General features: G+C 50.3%; 1 protein-coding gene and 1 long non-coding RNA gene across 4 annotated transcripts in view; one reads left to right on the plus strand and one right to left on the minus strand.

Annotated features, from left to right (window-relative positions):
• The window catches only part of LOC144784921 (vomeronasal type-2 receptor 26-like), a 1049209-nt gene that overhangs the window by 37949 nt on the left and 992183 nt on the right, over positions 1-19077 (plus strand). Inside the window, exon 3 of one of the 2 annotated variants that reach the window (XM_078664034.1) lies at positions 4634-7844. The exons of the other annotated variant lie outside the window; for it this stretch is intronic. Within the exon in view, the coding sequence (XP_078520160.1) occupies positions 4634-5541 (908 nt within the window). The 3' untranslated portion in view covers positions 5542-7844. Of the gene's footprint in view, positions 1-4633; positions 7845-19077 lie in introns of those variants that run through there. 2 annotated transcript variants of the gene reach the window in all.
• Positions 1-19077, minus strand: part of LOC144784922 (uncharacterized) — a 119217-nt gene that overhangs the window by 17569 nt on the left and 82571 nt on the right. The gene's annotated exons all lie outside the window — the stretch shown is intronic.

The following is a 19077-nucleotide window of genomic DNA, read 5'->3' on the forward strand; positions in this document are numbered from 1 at the left end:
TTATTTTTTTGCCCTGTTTTGCCACTGTGATGATCGGGATCTTCTGAACTGGCGAATTTCAGGTGACATCTTTTTCATATTTTCTAACTCTTAAACACTGAAGCAGTAGCAATAATATAGGTCCTGATGAAGCAGGCGGAGATCTCGAGACTCCACGTTACCGCAGAAACATGTTGACCTCTTTACCACCTGGGTAGTTATTTGTATAACACTACCTTGCACTGTTTTTTAGCATTGGGTATGGATAGGATACCATTAAATTACATTTTTCCACTTTCATAACCCATTTTATATCACTCACGTTCTATGCACTATCATTTTATTTATTTTCTTTTGCACTGCTAGTCATTTACCTGCCTGATGCAGTTTACAGTACTCCCTCAATTATAGATCCTCTCCGTTTAATTGGGTGGCAGATCACCCAGTCTGATTGTGGTTATATCTCACAAACCTTCGGTTGAAGGATCCCAAATGATGAAGGGCGGCACAGGATGGGTATCTGATGGGAATCAATTGATGGTCACGTTGTATCATTTCCATATGGACTTCGTGACTGCTCCCTAATGAAACACTCCATTTTGAGACAGTTTATGCACTTTATATTGATTGACCTCCTGATATCTTTTGTTCTTTCATTGCTGTAGGGGATGATATCAGTAGATGGTCATAAAATATTTCCCCTTGACCTTCTTTGTTGTTTACTTGGCCTTAAAGGCATCCCACACTACCGGGAACGGTGTTTCCGAGATATCGTTGATAGCGAAGTACGAGTCTATGGCTTCTCGGATGCTATTGACATCCTCCGGGTCTCGAAGGACGCTCGGCGGTAAGGTCCACCGGCGCTCCCGGGGGGTTTGCGCCAGCGGGTCTTGGAGAGTCAGTTCGACGTGTGCATGGTCCGACAGCGAGATATCCGATATAGCAACCTTCAGCGTGTCCCGCATCAGGTCTAGAGAGATAAAAAAGTAGTCGATGCGCGAGTAAGTGCGGTGGGAGTGCGAGTAAAAGGTATAGTCGCGTATCCCGGGGTTATGATATCTCCACGCATCGACGAGTCCTAGGTCCGTAATCTGCTCCCGTAGCATGGCTGACATCGCGCCCGTGCCGCTAAACGCAGTGTCCCCGCGGTCTATGTCCGGGTCCCATACTAGGTTAAAATCCCCGCCTAGTATTGTGCGCGGTTCGCTGGTCTGAAAATGTTCCCGCAGGAGCGACTGGAGATATTTATCTTGCGACTGGTTGGGTGCATATACATTGCCTAGCGTGAACTGGCCAGGGCAGATTCGGGGGGTCGCTACCACAGATTTAGCGCAAAGGCAGTCGTATCACATCAATCAGCTCTGGGGTGTCAATTCCCAACGGCGAGGAGAGCACTCTCGGCCCGCGGGTCCACCGGGACCAATCCTCACTATCCTCTCCATGAGAGCAGCCACTCCCCAGGCCGTTCCCCCGCAGTCCCCGCTCCCGCCAGAAACTCGATGAGGCCTCCGCCAATGTCAAGTCGGCCTCAATCCGTAGGGAGGCAGGTTCAGTTCAGGGAGCGCTCTCCACCTGTGGTGCCTGGGAGTGCAGCTACGTAGGAGCGCAGTAGTGGGGGGATCAATTTATCGCCATTCGGGGAGCGCCGAGCTATGACAAGTGAGCAGTACAACCTCAGGAGGTGAGGCGGAGTTCTCCCCGCAGGCCATTGAGTATCAAGCACCAAGAGTCAGTCCTCCGCCAGCTACGGGGTGTGAGGCTTCGTGGGTCGCTCCTCACGGTCGTCCTCAAGGGAGCGAATGTGGTCTATGATTTCTCGCTTGGCCTGTGACGTGGAGCAGGCATCCACTGGGGGTGTTCGGCGACAGCGGGTTACCGTGGTCCAGTCTGGTCGGGCCGGGGTTCTCTCCTGGCGCCTGGGGCGGGAGGGGCTGCGCTCCGGGGATTCCGGGAGTCCAATCAGCTGCGCCGCCTCACGGTAGGAGCGGATGGTCCTGCGCTTGTCCCCCCAGCGAAAGATGAGAGCGAAGGCATGACCCCACTGATAGGGTATGTCGAGGGCCCGCAGCTTCTCCGTCACCGGGCGGAAGACCTTCCTTCTGTGCAGCGTGTTGGGGGCCAAGTCTTGGAAGATTTGGATCTTGTGTCCTCCATAGCGTAGGTCCTGTTTGTCTCTTGCCGCTTTCAGTATGGCCTCTTTCTCCGTGAAGTAGTGCACTCGGGTTATAATGTCCGGGAGGAGGCCCGACCGACCTCCCGCACCGAAGATCCGATGGGCACGGTCCAGGAGTGGTGGGGGGGCATCTTCGTTTCCCCACACCTCGTGTAGAAGCAGGGCCACGTAGGCCATGGTGTCCGTCCCTTCTTCCCCGAGTGGCACGCCCCGGATACGGAGGTTGTTGCTGCGTCCCCTATTCTCTAGGTCCTCCTGCTTGATCTGGAGCTCGATGTTTTGCTCCTCCAAGGCTGCGACTCTCTGCCACAGCTGCTCCACATCTTCCGTGCGCGTATCGACGGTTTTCTCGAGCCCGTCAACCCTGTCTCCCAGCTCGGTCACTTCCTTGCGCAGCTCCTTGACGCATGAGTGCACTTCCGACCTCAGGGACCCTATCTCCGATTTTAGGTCCGCCATGAAGGATGACATGAAGGCCTGGGTCACCGGGGGGGAGGAGGTAGGAGGCGGCGGCATCTCCTCCGTCAGCGCCGACGCTCCCGCTTTGCCCCACATGGCAACCACCGATGTGTCCTTGGACGCCGCCGTCGAGTCCGCCTTGCCCCCTCTGCCGCGCGTCATGCTCAGATCGGGGCGCAGTGTCCAGCCACCCGGAGCGTCGCCCGTCTCAATGAGTGCTAGTCTTCGACGGCGCCGCAGTAGCTTGGGGACGGTCTCGTATGCCACCAGCAGTCTCCTCAGGCCCGCTTCGCCCAGGGGATAGGTCGGGGCCCGTGACTCCAGAGGGCCACACAGCAGCTCCCACGCGTGAGAGGGTCGCAAAGGGGGCCAGCACCCACCTCAGGCCAAGGGCGCATCTGTGCCCACCCCCGCGGCACGTGGCGGCTCCCCACGGGGACAGCCGATGTGCGCTCCGTCACCCCCAGGGCCCCAGCGTAGATAGGGGGTACTCACACGGCTGCAGGTAGGTCTTCCCGGTTCAGGCCGCGGAGGTGTGGGCACCTGTGGAGGGGCCAGCTTGTCTAGTCCGTCGAGAGCACAGGTCACCCCAGGCAGGGGGCCCCCCGTCGGGGGAGGAGGCGGGCGGGCTGTCTCCTCAGCCACCCAGGCAGCTTCGGCTCTCCCAAGGTTTTCTCCGAGGCGGGAGGGCTGTAAATCTGGCCAGAGCGGGTTCCCAGGCAAGGGCAGCAGGGCCGGGCAGTGGGCAGCGAGCACCCCTCACAGCGGGGCTCCGACGCACCCACCGGGCCCCCCGACGGGTAGCCGAGTCGGGCACCCGAGCCAGCGGTGCCGGTAGAGGCAGGGAATATGGCGGCCTTGGCGCCGACCGGGGGTCCAAAATGGCGGACAGGGCTTGAGGTGAGCTCAGCAGCAGTGGAGCAGCCCAGAGTGTCGCCGGGGCCTCAGGCAACAGGCAGAAGAGGGCCGCAGGGGGAACAGGCCACCAGGGCGCCCCCGCAGCAGTCCGTGATGTTTATGGCTGGGTCCCCTGGCAGTGAGGCTGTCGGCAGTTGTCCCTCAACGAGTGCGGCCCAGCGCCTCCTCAAAAGCCGGGGCCTCGCGTAGGGCCGGCGGCCGAGTGTCCTCCACACCCCCGCCCGGGGGCCTCCTCGACGCCGGCAGCTCCGTCCCCTCTCACCTCTGGTCACATCGCGCGCAGTCCGCGCGTAGGGAGGCACCACCGCAGGTCCGCTGGAGGCTCCGGTCACCCCCTCAGCGCCGTGGGCCGCCCGCAGGGGAAACGAGATCAAGGCCCCGGCCGCCAGACGCGGCAAAGAAATGGCGGCGGTGCGCCGGCTGCTGAGCACCAAGGCCTCGGACGCCCCCGGCCGTGTCCCCTTCTCCAAGACGGCCACTCCAAGGGACACCCCTCCGTCTAGGGCTCAGGTAGGAGACGGGGTCCCCCAGGTAGCCCCCCGAATATCGCTCCAGACAGCTTATGAAGGCAGCAGGGCAGCGGAGCTCACTCGAGGTGCGCCCGTCTACATCGCCGCCTTGACCACGCCCCCTGGGTATTCTTTTATTGCTTGAAGACATTCCTCCGTGAAAAGGAGAACCTTCTTGTTGCCTGTGTGTATGCCTCCATTACAGACCATTCTACATTCATGAATACTTTTATGCAGTCAAGAATAGTGTACGCACATCCTACAGCCAGTAACTTCACACATTTTCTGGTACTACTCCTAGGTTTGTGAAGGGTTTTATAACACGCTCAAGGGTTGGAGAGTGACCACAGCTGCTAGTTGTTCCTCTGTCTATCCTCCTGGCAGCCTCTATGGAGATGCTTGGTCAATGTATTTTTGTTAACGAGTTGCAAGGCCCAATGTGTATATTCTGCAGACAGTACACCCGCATACAGTTGTATTAATAGCCACATGACAGGTCATAATAACTTCACTGTGTCACATTCCATTCATCTGTCTCAACTTTCCCCACTTGAAAGCATCTTCTGTAATACTGAACAATGTTCTTTTCATGCAGATATGCCAAACTGCCTAACATGCCCTGAAGACCAGTGGTCCAATCAGAAGAGAGATTCCTGCATTCCACGGGTGGTAGAGTTCCTGTCTTATGAGGATCTGCTGGGAATTACCTTAACCTCCATTACAAGTTTGTTCTCCCTCCTCACTGCTGGCATGCTGGGAATCTTTATTAAATACAGCAACACACCTCTGGTTAGAGCCAACAACCGGGATCTCAGCTACATCCTCCTCCTCTCCCTCATGCTGTGCTTCCTCTGCTGTTTTTTATTTATTGGACGCCCTTCAAAGACTTCCTGTCTCCTCCGTCAAACTGCCTTTGGGATCATTTTCACTATTGCTATTTCTTCAGTTTTAGCAAAAACTCTCACAGTTATCATTGCCTTCAATGCCACAAAGCCGGGTAGCAGGTTCAGAAAGTGGGTAGACCCTCGATTGTCCATCTTTGTGATGCTTGGCTGCTCACTGGGAGAGGTGGTGATTTGCACTGTGTGGCTCCTTCTCGCTGCTCCATTTCCAGACACTGACACCAAAGCAGACACCGGCAAGATGATCTTACAGTGTAACGAAGGTTCTGTCGCTGCGTTCTTTGCTGTTGTTGGTTATGTGGGATTCTTGGCTCTTCTGAGCTTTGTTGTTGCCTCAATAGCTAGAAAGTTACCAGCTACTTTTAATGAGGCCCAGTTTATCACCTTCAGCATGCTGGTGTTCTGCAGCGTCTGGGTCTCCTTCATCCCAGCGTACCTGAGCACCAAGGGCAGGTACATGGTGGCCGTGGAGATCTTCGCCATCCTTACTTCCAGCTCTGGACTGCTAGGTTGTATCTTCATCCCTAAAGTCTACATCATCCTCCTTAGGCCTGAGCTGAACACCAAGGACTATCTAATGGGAAAACAACTAAACACCTGAGACTTATAGCACAATACTGAATGGTAAATTATCGACCTGCAACAATACCAAGTGCAGAAAATGGGATAGCACTGTGTCTTTAGGGTAGGTATATGTAACTGTGTGCTTACACTTACTATTCTTTTTTTATATTTCTTTTTATTAAAGTGAAGAACATAAAGCAAGGATCAACATCAGGTGCCGTACATCATGAAACGACAGGATAATATACGAACATATAATGCAGAATAAACGGAAGATCAACAAGACCAGAACTGCCATGAATTGTAAAAACTTTGCGGCTGTGTAATATGCGAACATTCGTCAAAGCCCAATGCGACCATTGATGCCCACTAACTCCACCCCCCAAGAAAACAGGATAGTCATTGGGAGATATTTCGAATAGGGGGGAGAATGGGGTGCAGCAATTCAACGGAACTCGGCAACGACTGAAACTAATTCGCAACAATATAAAACTCAACTCATTGCTGGGGCAGTTCGATCGGTACGGAACTCAGAACCTGTCTACCCACAATACCAAAAATATGTTTCGATAAGGCCCAACTTCAGGATTCTGATAGGATTTTAAGAACATACAAAAAACACACACAATACGAAAACCCCTTCCCCTCACCCTGCACCCCTGCATGTAGCTTTCGCCTACCCCCAACTAACAGTGTGCCTGTCGCCCCTTCTAAACTAAGTTACTAAACGTAGAACATGGAGGAGGATCATCTCCGTATGGGCCCCCGGTCTCGTCTCCCCCACACCAGAGCCGAGCAACCCCTATAACGGTATCTTCATTTTACGAACAAATTTTACAGTTGAGCACAGGGGAAGCTGAAAAACACTGCCCACCCTCCCGTAGGCACAATAGTAGCAAATCCCACTTTCACCGGCACCACAATTCAGAGTCTAGTCCATCAGTTTCAGCCTTGGCCCGTACCATCAGTCGTGCGAAACCCCTACGGTCGAACAGCCGCCTTCTCAGAAGAGTCAAAGTGTGTATAGAGTTCCACAAAGTACATCCGGAGACGAGTCAAAGGGGTTAAGTCAATGAGAACCCCATCTCCATTAAGGATGCCCCTCACCGACCTCAACTCCCAACGTTGGTTCCATCGCAATCGTAAAAAGACTGCCGGTGCGGGGATAGACACTGTCTCAAGCCCAAGATTATTCCAGACAGGGGTTTCCTGGAAGGGAGCACCGATTGATCGGTCCACAATAAAAGGCGATGATATGTACAATGATCCGGTCGAAGCACCAAGTTCGCAGTTTTCGGCTGCCACACTACATAGTGGCTGTGACACCTCTCGCTGCACGGGACCTTCCTTCTTCGATAACATGGCCAGTGCGGGTGGTACAGCACACATTAGTTCTTCCAATGGAGTAGAGTCCGGTCCAACTCGCCCTTTCTCAAAAGTGATATCAATCATTTTGTGCACAATAGCCTCCACATACGATTGGAGTGCCCTGATGGCCGCCATTACAGTTCCCAGCGATGGTTCACATTCGGCCCGTCCCATCTCTCCGCACTCGGTGTCGACCATGTTTACTTCCCCAAGAGAGCCTGGTCTCTCCGGGTACTCAGGCACGAGTGGCACGGACGTCTGTGGAGGGCGACTAATCAAGTATCACTGCTGCTATTCGCTCTCCGCTACCGCGAGCTAAGACCCCGACCCAGCGAACACCCGAGGGGGACAGACAGCGTCCCCGGGTAAAGGGCCTCCGCCCGCAGCTTCAGTCGTGCATCGTCGCCACTCCTTCGATGGGATAAGCTTAGGGGACTGCCGTCCAAATCGGGCATAAACCAACCTCCACAACGGTGGACCGGACCCTATCGAACCCTCACGGCCGATGTTGTTCAATTCGAACCCGTCTGTGCCAGCACTCGAGGCCCCGGTTCCCAAGCTGGATAAGGCCTCAAACTTAAGTTCGACGTAACTCCGTCTACAAAGCCGGTAAAATGTCCGGGACTGCACTGTCAGACGGCTCTCCGGTTCATCCGCAGGAAGGGAAGGCGCAAACACAGGATTTAATACAGGATCGTCTGGCAGGAGATGGAGGTCGGTGGAGCCGGGAGCCTAAGCAGCCATCTTGGTTCCTCTACACTTACTATTCTTAACTTCACATCTATGTATCTTGACAATGGAAAACATAGTTTACATCGAATGCACTACAACGCATTCCATTACAACGTGAACAATTATATCGCAAGTCATTTCAATGACTTGCTGTAGGGGGCACAATCCAACACCTTCCCTGCTGTTGCACAAACTGGAGTAGTAATAGTAAATTATACCATTTCAAACAAAAGCACAGGTGCACCACTTCTCAATTTGCAGGGAAAACAAATATACAATTTATTCCCAAGTTGCAGTGTTCTTTCAAAATGTTCTTTATTCCAATATCAATTGCCTATAAGCTGACAAGCTTTGTCTATGACCATGGTTTAGATCTAATCATATTGTAAATCATACTATGGATCGTTATTATTTGAAAATCTGAAGTTGATACTTGACTAATTTTTGACTCCTTGCAAATGGATCCACATACCAGTCAACTTGGTTACCCTTATATGATATGGGAACAACCATTGCCCTGAAGAAGTCCGCTTCAAGGACGAAACGCGTCGGCTGTGCCACTCTCAACAAGTGATGCTTATGACCTTGTTTTTATAAAAAGAAATTGATATTGGAATAAAGAAAATTTTGGAAGCACACTGCTACTTGGGAATACATTGTATATTTGTTTTCCCAAGCAAATTGACACGTGGTGCACCTGTGATTTTGTTTGAAATTGTTGAGTTCCGTATAGGAATAGCATTGTGACAGTTGGTTTGATAATGTGTGCACACATACCCTCATGAGTATAGATGAGGTCAGAATAACGGAGGGATAGCAATTCAGGTGCTGCCAATTTAAGGGATCCACTGTCGGGCGTATTGTTTTTACAAGTAAATTATACCATTCCCTATGTCCAGCGCGCCCCCTACAGCAAGTCGTTGTAATGACAATTGATGTAATGGTTTGTGTTGTAACAACGCAGTCGTTGTTACGACCGCGTTGTAATGGAATGCGTTGATCCACATTCATTGTAAAGAGATATATTCCTTGACAACATGTATATCATCAAGGCACATCGGTGTGGAGGTAAAAATATAAAGGGGCTTATTCAAGTAGGTTTTGCATTGCCCTTGAGCCATGCAAGTGGGATCAACGGCGATGCAAAACCTCTGATTAATCAAGTCACGCCAGGCCACCTGGCGCAGCCCTGAGTAGCTTGAGAAATCCAGAGAAACACAACGCAGTGCAAATCACTACTTTGTGTTACTCTGCCCTGGGAAGGCACTCCGTGGGTGAAGCGTGGGTGTTCCCTCGTATCCACCATAGATTCTGAAGTATTCCCATATTCATCATTACTGGAAGACCTGGGAATGCATCAGAATGCTACACCTTCCCACATGAGGCATAACGAGGAGAAATATCTGTATTTCTCTTCGTTACTTCCTCTTTGTATCTGTGCTCCATTCTACAGCACATATAGAAAGAGGAAAATACCTTGGGGGATTGCTTTTGTGTAGGAAGGTGTCCCTTCCTGCACAAATACAATCCTGCTTACAACGCTGGCACCCTCGTACCATGGTGCAAGGGTGCCTGCATTGGCACCAGACAGCACATTGTGCACCAGCACTGGGAAATGACAGAAAAGCGCCAAATAGTGTTAAGTACGGCGCATTCCTGCCCTTTCCCTATCACGCAGCGCAGCACAGAGAGGTGACGCGCTGCATGAGATCTCAGGAAAATTATCCTAAATATAGACTTTCCAATGTACTTACCTTGACAATACCGCTGTAGATCCCACCCTGACTTGGTATTTTTGCAGCCAATATTCTGCATTCAACCATGTGCTATAAAGTGCACAAGCGCACAACGAAAAATGAGCAAATAGGTGTCCTGTTGCACTGAGGTACTTTCACAGTACACCATTTACACACAGTTTATATTGTAAACATCAACTATTACTGACTTAAATATGTGATCCTTTAGGGAATACTTTATCAGCTTAGTATTCTAGCAATCAAAGCTTTACTGCTGAGAGAGAGGATTTCGAATTATTTAAATCTGTGCCTAACTTTATATTTATGGGGTAAAACAAAAACACTGCAGTTTGCAAAACTGTATTTTCCTGTGATTGTCAGAACTAGGTGCAATCTAGACACACTATCTTGAATTCTAAACCAGCCGTGATGTGTGTCAAAGTGAAGTTTGTTTGCATAGTGAGTTAAAACTGTTGCATATCGCTAAAAACCATGTCTAATACATTTGTTTAAAATACAAAAATAACTACCCTAAAAACCTTTTACTCTGACCTCTGCTTAGCATTTCTGTTATATATAGTGAAACTCAGTGATATGCTGTTTATCCTGCAAGTAAAATACAGTTGTGAATAAAGACATGTGAATGTAAGTGCGAGTTCATTGTTATTGAACCTGTAAACCAGTAGCATGAAGTAAACCAACGGACTAGCCAGTCGACTTACCTTGATAATTCTCCCCCTCCCCAGCAGGGATATATTGTGCCTGTCCTTGGTCTCTTCACGAGTTAAAGTGCAGGTGCCTTGTGCAAACCTAGGGCCTTATTTATGAAGACCTTGCGCCGCCGGTGCGTCACTTTTAACATGGGAAAAAGTGACGCACCGGTGGCGCAAGGCTTTCATAAATGAGGCCCCTAGAGTCTAGCAATCCAATATTGAGTAAGTGAGCTGCACAAATTGAAAATAAAGTGCAAGTGTCTTCTAGAGTTCAATGGTCTTAAATATGAACCAACCTTACTGTCTTATGTGCCCCCTAGCACCAGATTGCTCGTTCACTTGGTCCATTTCTCTGAAGATTGGCTTCAGAATTTTTCCCCTTTTGCAGGCTAAGTGAATTGAAGTGCCACTTAACCGGTTGTATGTTCTTACAACGCATTCCGTTGCAAGGCATGCCTTTACCACACATGCGTTACAACGGAATCGTATTTCAACGCATAACCTTTTCCTCTAATTCTTCCGTGGTGACGTCGTACATTGTAAAGAGGAAGTGGAAGTTTCTTTTGTAGTGTAGTTCCTATATTCCCAATAGGCTCTGCGCATTGGAATAATATAAACAGCAGTGTAGACGTAGGACTGAGGTCGACTAGGTCTCTACTGACTATATTAGACTTAATTAGTTTTGCCAGCTAGCTCAGAGGTCACTAGAAACTTTCTCGAATGTTCAGGAAAGAGTTAACTCTCCGGATTTAGACAAGAAGGGATTAGCTTCTGACAACCGCATAAACATGACAACTTTGCTCCCTCAGAATAAAGAGTGTATCTCTAGAGTCATGTGAAAACAATAGACGGTTATTTCACTCAGTCAATCGTGCATACTTAGTTTCACCAGAGTGCAGAGAAATAGAGAGACGGGCGTTTTCAATTAAAGGTGTTATTTATTGAGCAGTCTTCTTTCTCATGCAAGAGAAATGAATTGCCACAATTGCAATACTTATCATGAAGTAAAGTGCGTACAGTAAAAGGAGTATTATGAAATAATTCTGTAAAAGCATTGATATGGTTTCTTAGCCATATTATACTTTAAAATGGATAAAATATATACATACATAAAACATTGACTAGCGTACTCAACTGGTGCTTCTAAGATACGCCTACCCCGGTGTACCTGACCTAAGCCTAATACGTGGGAAGGAGTGAGTAAGTCGCAGTTTTAAGTTAAGTTGTTTTTTGCCAAGGAATCTGAATCAAGAATTCTCTTAAGGATTTAGTCAGCTCCGTACCTTGGTAATAGAATGTAGGAGGGCTTGTATCTCTCTCTCAGGACTCGATCTCCCAGCAACCCGCAAGGGTGACTGGAAACACCGGAGCTGGATTTTCTCGGCTGGAGAAAAAGACAGCGTCTTTCTCAGTGTGTCAAAAGGGAGGGGCGGCGTCCTTTGGCTCCTCGCATCAGCTGGGCTTCCGGGCAAGTAGATAGCCGCTCTGCTCCAATCCACCGTGTGTTTGCTTAAGGCAACGTTGGTATATTTATACCTGGAAGGTGCCGGGTTTGACGTGAGGTTGGACATAAGACGTCACAAAGAACTAACAGTTCTTTCTGACTCTAAGAGTTCTTGTTCAAATCAAAACAAGAGCAGGGGGATTTCCCGGGCTGCTGGAGGCTTGGTTTTTTTAAAGAACGCGTTGTACTTTCTAGGAGTCTAGGGGAGTAGCCTTGCCCTATTTGGACTGCATGGGCTATTACTAAATCTGGATATGATTCTTATGCCTCTATAAGGATATTCTGTAGTAGGGGATCTCTGTGTATAGTCATAATCTAGTGAATAGTCCCGCCCATGTGCGAGGACACCGGCAATCAAAAATAATCTCTTAAGTCGTCAAGAAATTGCAGAACTGCAAAGACACTTAAGAGAGAATTTAAAGAAAATAATGCAGCCTATGTCCATAGGCTACACTGTCCAGTACTTCAACTAGAAAATTCCACCAAAAATCCACAAACAGCAAAGCCTGTCCAGATTTCCCTTGCTTTAACAGCAACAGCCCTCTGAAATGATAGAGAGGAAGGAATGGACAGACAAGCCCCATAGGCTGCCATTATGTGGCTTAAATAGGATACTTTGCCTTTAAGAGAACTTTCCAGAAACTTCTCTCAGTATCCCAGAATGCATAGCAGGTCCCTCTCACTTTCAGTTCTTTTTTCCGGCTCCTGCTAACAGGACCCTCGTGCATTGAGCTCTCCCTTTTTCAAGGGTTTATTGGAGTTTTGTACACTTTTTGACTTTAAAAGTGTTTTCAGTTGTTACTTGGTGTTTCCTTTCCCTTCTGTGTGTTTGTTCAGGCTCTTTAGGGATCTAAAATGCCTGCTCTATTCGACAAGTGCCCAGCTTGTGGAAGGAAGAAGGCCAAGACTGATCCACACGACGTCTGCATTCTCTGCCTCCCTGAAGAGCATGTCCCTGAAGATTGTGTGATCTGCCAGACCTTTTCTACAAGGACCCTGAGGGACAGGCTGAAAATTAGGCTCCAAGGCCTGGAAGAGAGGCGTCTGCAGGCTGCAGGTGGGTCTGGGCAGGCTGGGAAGGCTCCCTCTGCCCCTGCTGAGGCCTCTGGGGGGCTCCCCAGAGGCAGGAAGACCAGCAAAAGGTCCCGGTCTCCGTCGACGTCGATTGCATCGACGACGACGTCGAGAGGGATGACGACGGTGTGTTCCCCTTCTCCCCGGGGCTCCGGGTCGAGACGGCGTGGAAGATCGACATCGAGAGGCCTGGGTAGGCCGCCGTCGAAGTCACCGCCGACGGCGTCTTCGTCGTCGACGTCGGCGTCGAGGCATCGCCGTCGACGAAGGAGGCACCGGCGCTCGCCGTCAAAGCAACACCGCCGGTCGCCGTCGAGCAGGTCACCGTCGAGGGGATCCTCGACGTCGAGGACTGTGAGGAAACGGTCGACGAGGAGGGAGAGTCGACGCTCGCCGTCGAGGTCTGGCCGTTCGTCGTCAAGGGGGCGACGGTCGTCGTTGAGGAAGAAGCACTCGACGTCGAGGAGACGGCGTTTGACGCCGGAGTCGAGGGGTCGCCGTTCCACGCCTGAAAAACGACGCTCGACGTCGAGCAGGAAGAGATCAGCGTCCCCGAGGATCTCCGCCTTCCCTAAGCGGCGGGGAAGGGACTCTGGCGCGAAGAGTCACACTGGATCTGGGGAAGGACGTCGGAGGCGACGCTCACGCTCTGGAGGATCTGTGTCACAGGCTCCTCCCCCGAAGAAGTCACAGGGCTCGGTGTACTCGGTGGTATATACACCACCTAGGCCTGCCACTCCTCCACCTCTACCGAAGGAGGCTCCTCCTATTACTCCGCCGCTACCTCCACTTCCTCCGCTTCCCCCTGCGGGACAACCTCCGCCGCCGGTCCCACCTCATGGGCCCGCTCCTTTACCGGAGGTACCTCCTGTCAGGCCACCGAGGTCGGTGTCGCTACCTCTACTTCCGACACCTCCTACGGGGACACCTAAACCGAGGCCCCAGGATAAACCACGGAAGACGCCTCCATGGAAACCGGTGGAGCGCCCACGTGCTGGGAGGTCGCACTCCCGTTCCAGAAGTAGGGAACGTTCAGGCAACAGGTCTTCCACACGGTCCAGACGGCGCCACAGGAGGCACAGGTCTCGTTCCCGGACCAGGTCGTCAGGGACCAGGGACTATTCTCCGAACTTGTCGGATTCGCCAGACACGAGGGTTTCACCGTTTGATGATCTGGTGTCCTTCCAGGACGTACTGTTACGTGGTGCGGCAAAATTGGGCATTACTTTGACGGGGCCCACTCCCAAGACATCAGTCATCTTCGAGACGCTACACCAGAAGCATTTGTCTAGGCCGTTACTGCCACTGGTGCCGGGTCTGGAAGAACCGGCCATGGACCTTTTTCTCACCCCAGCGGTGACTAAGGCGGCGCCCTCGAGACTGCAGAAGAAGTACCGGGTTCCTGACTCGGACCCGGCCTTTCTAAGGGTGGAGCCCCCTCCAGATTCGGTGATTGTGACGGCGGCGCGCAAACAGCATGCCACCACGCCTTCCTCCACAGTTCCACCTGATAAGGAATCTAGGTGGTTGGATTCGTCTGGGAGAAGAGTTTGTGGGACTTCAGCGACTTCCATGAAGGCCGCTAGAGCCACTGCCTTGTTGGGTCGGTATGACAGAGCCCTCTGGGAATCCCTACAACAGTTTGTGGAACACCTGCCGCGTGACAAGCGGGAAGACTTCCAAGAGGTGCTGAATGAAGGTATGTTGGTGGCGAATCAGGTCATCAGTGCTGCAGCCGACTCTTCCCTGCTGGCGGCGCATGGTTTCTGCCACGGGATTAACCAGCGAAGGCATGCATGGCTCCGCCTCACGTCTCTGAAACCGGACGCTCAACAAAGGGTTGCCAATCTCCCATTCTCTGGCGAAACCCTGTTCGGGAAGCACGCTGATGATGAAATGGCCCGCATGAAGGCAGAGGCCGAAACACTCACAGCGGTGGGTTTGGAGAAACCCAAGGAGGCCAAGAAGTCGTACCGTCCATTCCAACGTCGGTTCGGTGGTCAAGGCAGAGGACGTGGCCAGTCTTCTGGACAACAGCAGCACCAACAACAGCAGCAGTTCAGAAGACCGTTCCAGAAGCGCCAGAGAGGCAGAGGCGGCCAACAGTCGGCTCCACCGACTACAGGCCAGGCCGGGTCTAGGCCCTGAGCGCTTACTTCCCCTGCAACTGTTACCCGCTCCGGTGGGGGGAAGCATTCAATCTTTTCTGGCAGAGTGGAGAAAAATTACTCAGGACAAGTGGGCGCTGAATATTGTTTGCAATGGCTACAGTCTTCGGTTCACCAGCCCGCCTCCATCAATTCCTCCGGTCAGCTCGCAGTATCAACAGCGCGAGCTCCAGGCGGAGGCAGATATCTTGTTAAGGAAAAGGGCGATAGAAGACGTACCTCTGTCTCAAAGAGGAAGAGGTCTGTACTCCCGGTTCTTTCTGGTTCGCAAAAAGGACAAGAACGAGTTCAGGCCCATTCTGGATTTGCGACAAGCAAACAAGTGGATTCGCAGAGAAAAGTTTTGCATGCTGTCGTTGCATCAGATTTATCCTCAGCTGCAACGGGGAGACTGGCTGTGTGCCATAGACCTCCAGGATGCATACTTCCATGTGCCCATTGCACACAAACACAGGAAGTTCCTGCGGTTCCAAGTCGGCGCCAATCATTATCAATATACAGTACTGCCATTCGGACTGAAGTCTGCGCCGAGAACATTCTCAAAATGCATGGCAGTGGTAGCCGCACACCTAAGGAAGAACAAGGTGTTTGTCTACCCGTACCTGTATGACTGGTTGATCAAGGCCTCCTCCTTCACGGAAGCTCAAGCACACTTCCGGAAGACGTGTGTTCTACTGAACAAGCTGGGGTTGCACATCAACATGTCCAAGTCGGTACCGACTCCAGTCCAGTGCATTCAGTACTTGGGAGCCTCCATCGATACGCTGTCAGCAAGCATGTCTCCTTCGGAGGAGCGACGATTATCACTGCTTCGGAAGGCTCAGGCTCTTATGACCGCTCCATCCACAACGGTGAGGACGGTGTCTTCTCTACTGGGATCGATGGCCTCATGTATCTTCCTAACGCCCCATGCTCGACTGCACATGAGACCGTTGCAAGAGTGCTTGGAGGATCAGTGGGATCAGAGGAGAGGATCTTGGGACGAAAGGATACGTCTATCTCTGCATGCTCTTCAGTCTCTGAAGTGGTGGTGTTCAGCGGAGAATCTCCTCAGAGGGGTTCCCTTCCACAAGGACTTTCCCACTCAGACTATCGTGACGGATGCTTCTCTCCAGGGCTGGGGAGTGCACTCCGGAGACCTGCAGATTCAAGGGACGTGGTCCCCGACGGAGTCCACGTACCACATCAATTTCCTGGAACTCAGAGCTGTTCACTTGGCACTGAAGGCCTTTCAACCGTCCTTCCAGACCAACTCTCTGCTTGTACAGATGGACAATACGACCACAATGTATTACCTCAACAAGCAGGGGGACTCGAGATCGCGCACCCTGTCGCAGGAGGCGCAGGCGATCTGGCACTGGCTTCTGGCCCGAAGACTGACGATAACGGCTACCCATCTGCCAGGTGTGCAGAATGTTCAGACAGACGCACTGAGCAGACTGATTCAGGAAAACCACGAATGGGTCATAAACGACGAAGTGCTAGGAGAAGTCTTCGCAAGGTGGGGGACTCCAGACGTAGATCTGTTCGCCACCGCCGAAAACAGCAAATGCCGAGACTTCGCCTCCAGGTACTACCAGCCGGGGACGCTGGGGAATGCGTTGTGGATCAACTGGTCGAACAGCTTTCTGTACGCTTTTCCACCCATTCCCCTGATTCCGACGGTTCTCATCAAGCTGTCCCAGTCCAGGGCGCGGATGATACTGATTGCCCCGGAATGGCCCAGACAGTGGTGGTTCACAGACCTACTTCATCGGTCTCTCCTTCCTCACATGCCGTTGCCGTGCAGGCCGGACCTTCTCACGAAGTTCGGGGGGCAGATGTTGCACCCCAACCTCTCGTCTTTGAGTTTGGCAGCATGGCTCCTGAGATAGTGCAATATGGCCATTTGAATCTCCCTGCAGATTGTATGGACATACTGAAGGAGTCTAAGAGACCTTCCACTAGGACTTCTTATGCGTACAAGTGGAAGAGATTTTGTATCTGGTGCAAGTCCAAGAACTATTGTGATGTATTTATTATGGGTACTGTATCGATCCCCCTGTTTCTGACCCTTGTCTGGTTAATAATTAACTAGCAGCCATTCAACTGCACAGAAATCCGTTATCTGATTAGCCACACAACGGCACAGAAGCCCGTTATCTGATTAGGTCATAGCGCGTGCCATCATTAGACAAGCACTATTCCTCCAGCCCCCTAATAGGCATACGGTGTTCTCAAAACAAATCAAACCTACCACGATCTGGGAAATCCCCACAGCCATTGTTTTGATTTAGCCGAGAACTTCAGTAAAGAATGTGCGAACGATCAAGTTCGTATGACATCCTTATTGACGTATTTATGTCCATCCTTACGTCAATCCCGGCACCTTTCAGGTATAAATAATACCGACATTGCCTTAAGCAAACACACGAGGTGGTGACAAGATTGGAGCAGCGAGACTTGCCGAGGAGCCCAGCTGACAGCGAAGCCCACAGACGCTGCCCCTCCTTTCTGACGCGCTGAGAGAGAGACGCTGCCTTTTCTCCTGCCGAGAAATCCAGCTCTGGCGCTTCCAAGCAGCCCTCGCAGGCAGCTGGAATATCAAGACCTGAGATAGAGATACCAGCCCTCCAGCCTTCTAAATCCCAGGTACTGAACTGAATCATCCTTTGTAGAGAATTCTTGAAGCAGACCCTTGGCAAAACAAACTTAACTTAAACTGCTACTTAGCTACTCCCGCCACGTATTAGGCTTAGGTCAGGTACATTGGGGTAGGCGTAGTTAGAAGCACCAGTTGAGTACGATTAGTCAATGTATATATGTATGTATCTATTTTATCCATTTTAAGTATCATATGGCTAAGAAACCATATCAATGCTTTTACAGTATTATTTTATAATTCTGTTATTACTGTATGCACTTTACTTAACTATAAGTATTGCAATAATAGCGATTCATTTCTCTTGTATGAGAAAAGAGACTGATCAATAAATAACATATTTTTATTGAACACTCCCTTCTCTTCCTTTTCTCTACAATCTGGTGAAACTAAGAATGCACTGAACTGACTGAGTAAAATAAGTTGTCTTTTGTTTTCACACGACTCTAGAGATACACTCTTGATTAGGGGAGAGCAAAGTTGTCATGTTCTATGGTTGTCAGAAACTAAATCCCTTCTTGTCTATCCAAGGAAGTTAAACTCCTCCTTGTCTATTCGAGAAAGTTTCTAGTGAACTCTGAGCTAGCTGGCAAACACTAAACTTTAAGTCTAATATCGACAGTAGAAGACCTAGTTAACCTCTGTCCTACGTCTATACTATTGAAGATATTATTCCAATGCGCAGAGCCTATTGGGATGATAGGAACTACACTACATGGCGCCCAACTGTTTGGATAGGCGATAAATCTAACTTAAGACATTAGAGTAACTCAGTCGTGCTTTTTCACAGAGACCCCTTTTCCCCATAATACTCCAAAGACGTCTGGAGTGGGTGAAAGGTTAAATCCGCCAAACTTAGTAGGAGGAGACTCCTATGTAAGGTTCTTGGTTTATTCAACGTTGAAGGATACACTGTTCCAAAATATTGTGCATCTAATCTTTGTTTCCATAGAAACCTGATCTGCAAATAAATAAAATATTTTTCTTGACATTAGAATGTCAGAAACTGAAGAAGAAAGGGAGACAGCTAGAATAGCAGCTGAACTCATAGCAGCTGACAATAGTCTCCTACAACAAGACCCGGAGGCAATACTCATCCAGGTCAATATAAGGAAATCTATAACTTTAAAACTTATAGAAAATGGGCTGACACCGAGAGGTGGTACAGTCATATTCGTAATCGAGGCACACGAATATCGGCAGACAGAGGTATTCTATTCATGGATAAACTTTCCAGCAGCAAACGCTGTAACAAAGGACTTCCACTATTACAAAATAGAGGAACCTCCTAATGAGTACACTCCTTTCGAGGAGGTGGAAATACCACTCAAATACTAAGAGCACCTGCTCTGGTTTAATGGCGCCCTAAAACATAATAATCACATCACCAGGCTCGGTCCACTAGGTAGACCAGGAGCAACGTGGCCGGTCCTATCCGGATACACACCACATCCAGACATTGAAGAAATGTCTGCACCAGAACTTTTAGCACAGCTAAAACAACTAATTAAAATACACAGACAATTAGTCCAATATGTAATGCGGACTTCAACAGTCCTACCAGCTATTAAAATTCCACAGCTGATCCCTCACCAAGGGAACACAAATAAAATTACACCACAGAACATACAGTCCTG

The sequence above is a fragment of the Lissotriton helveticus genome, chromosome 10 (genome assembly GCF_964261635.1).
Source record: "Lissotriton helveticus chromosome 10, aLisHel1.1, whole genome shotgun sequence".
Taxonomy (NCBI): domain Eukaryota; kingdom Metazoa; phylum Chordata; class Amphibia; order Caudata; family Salamandridae; genus Lissotriton; species Lissotriton helveticus.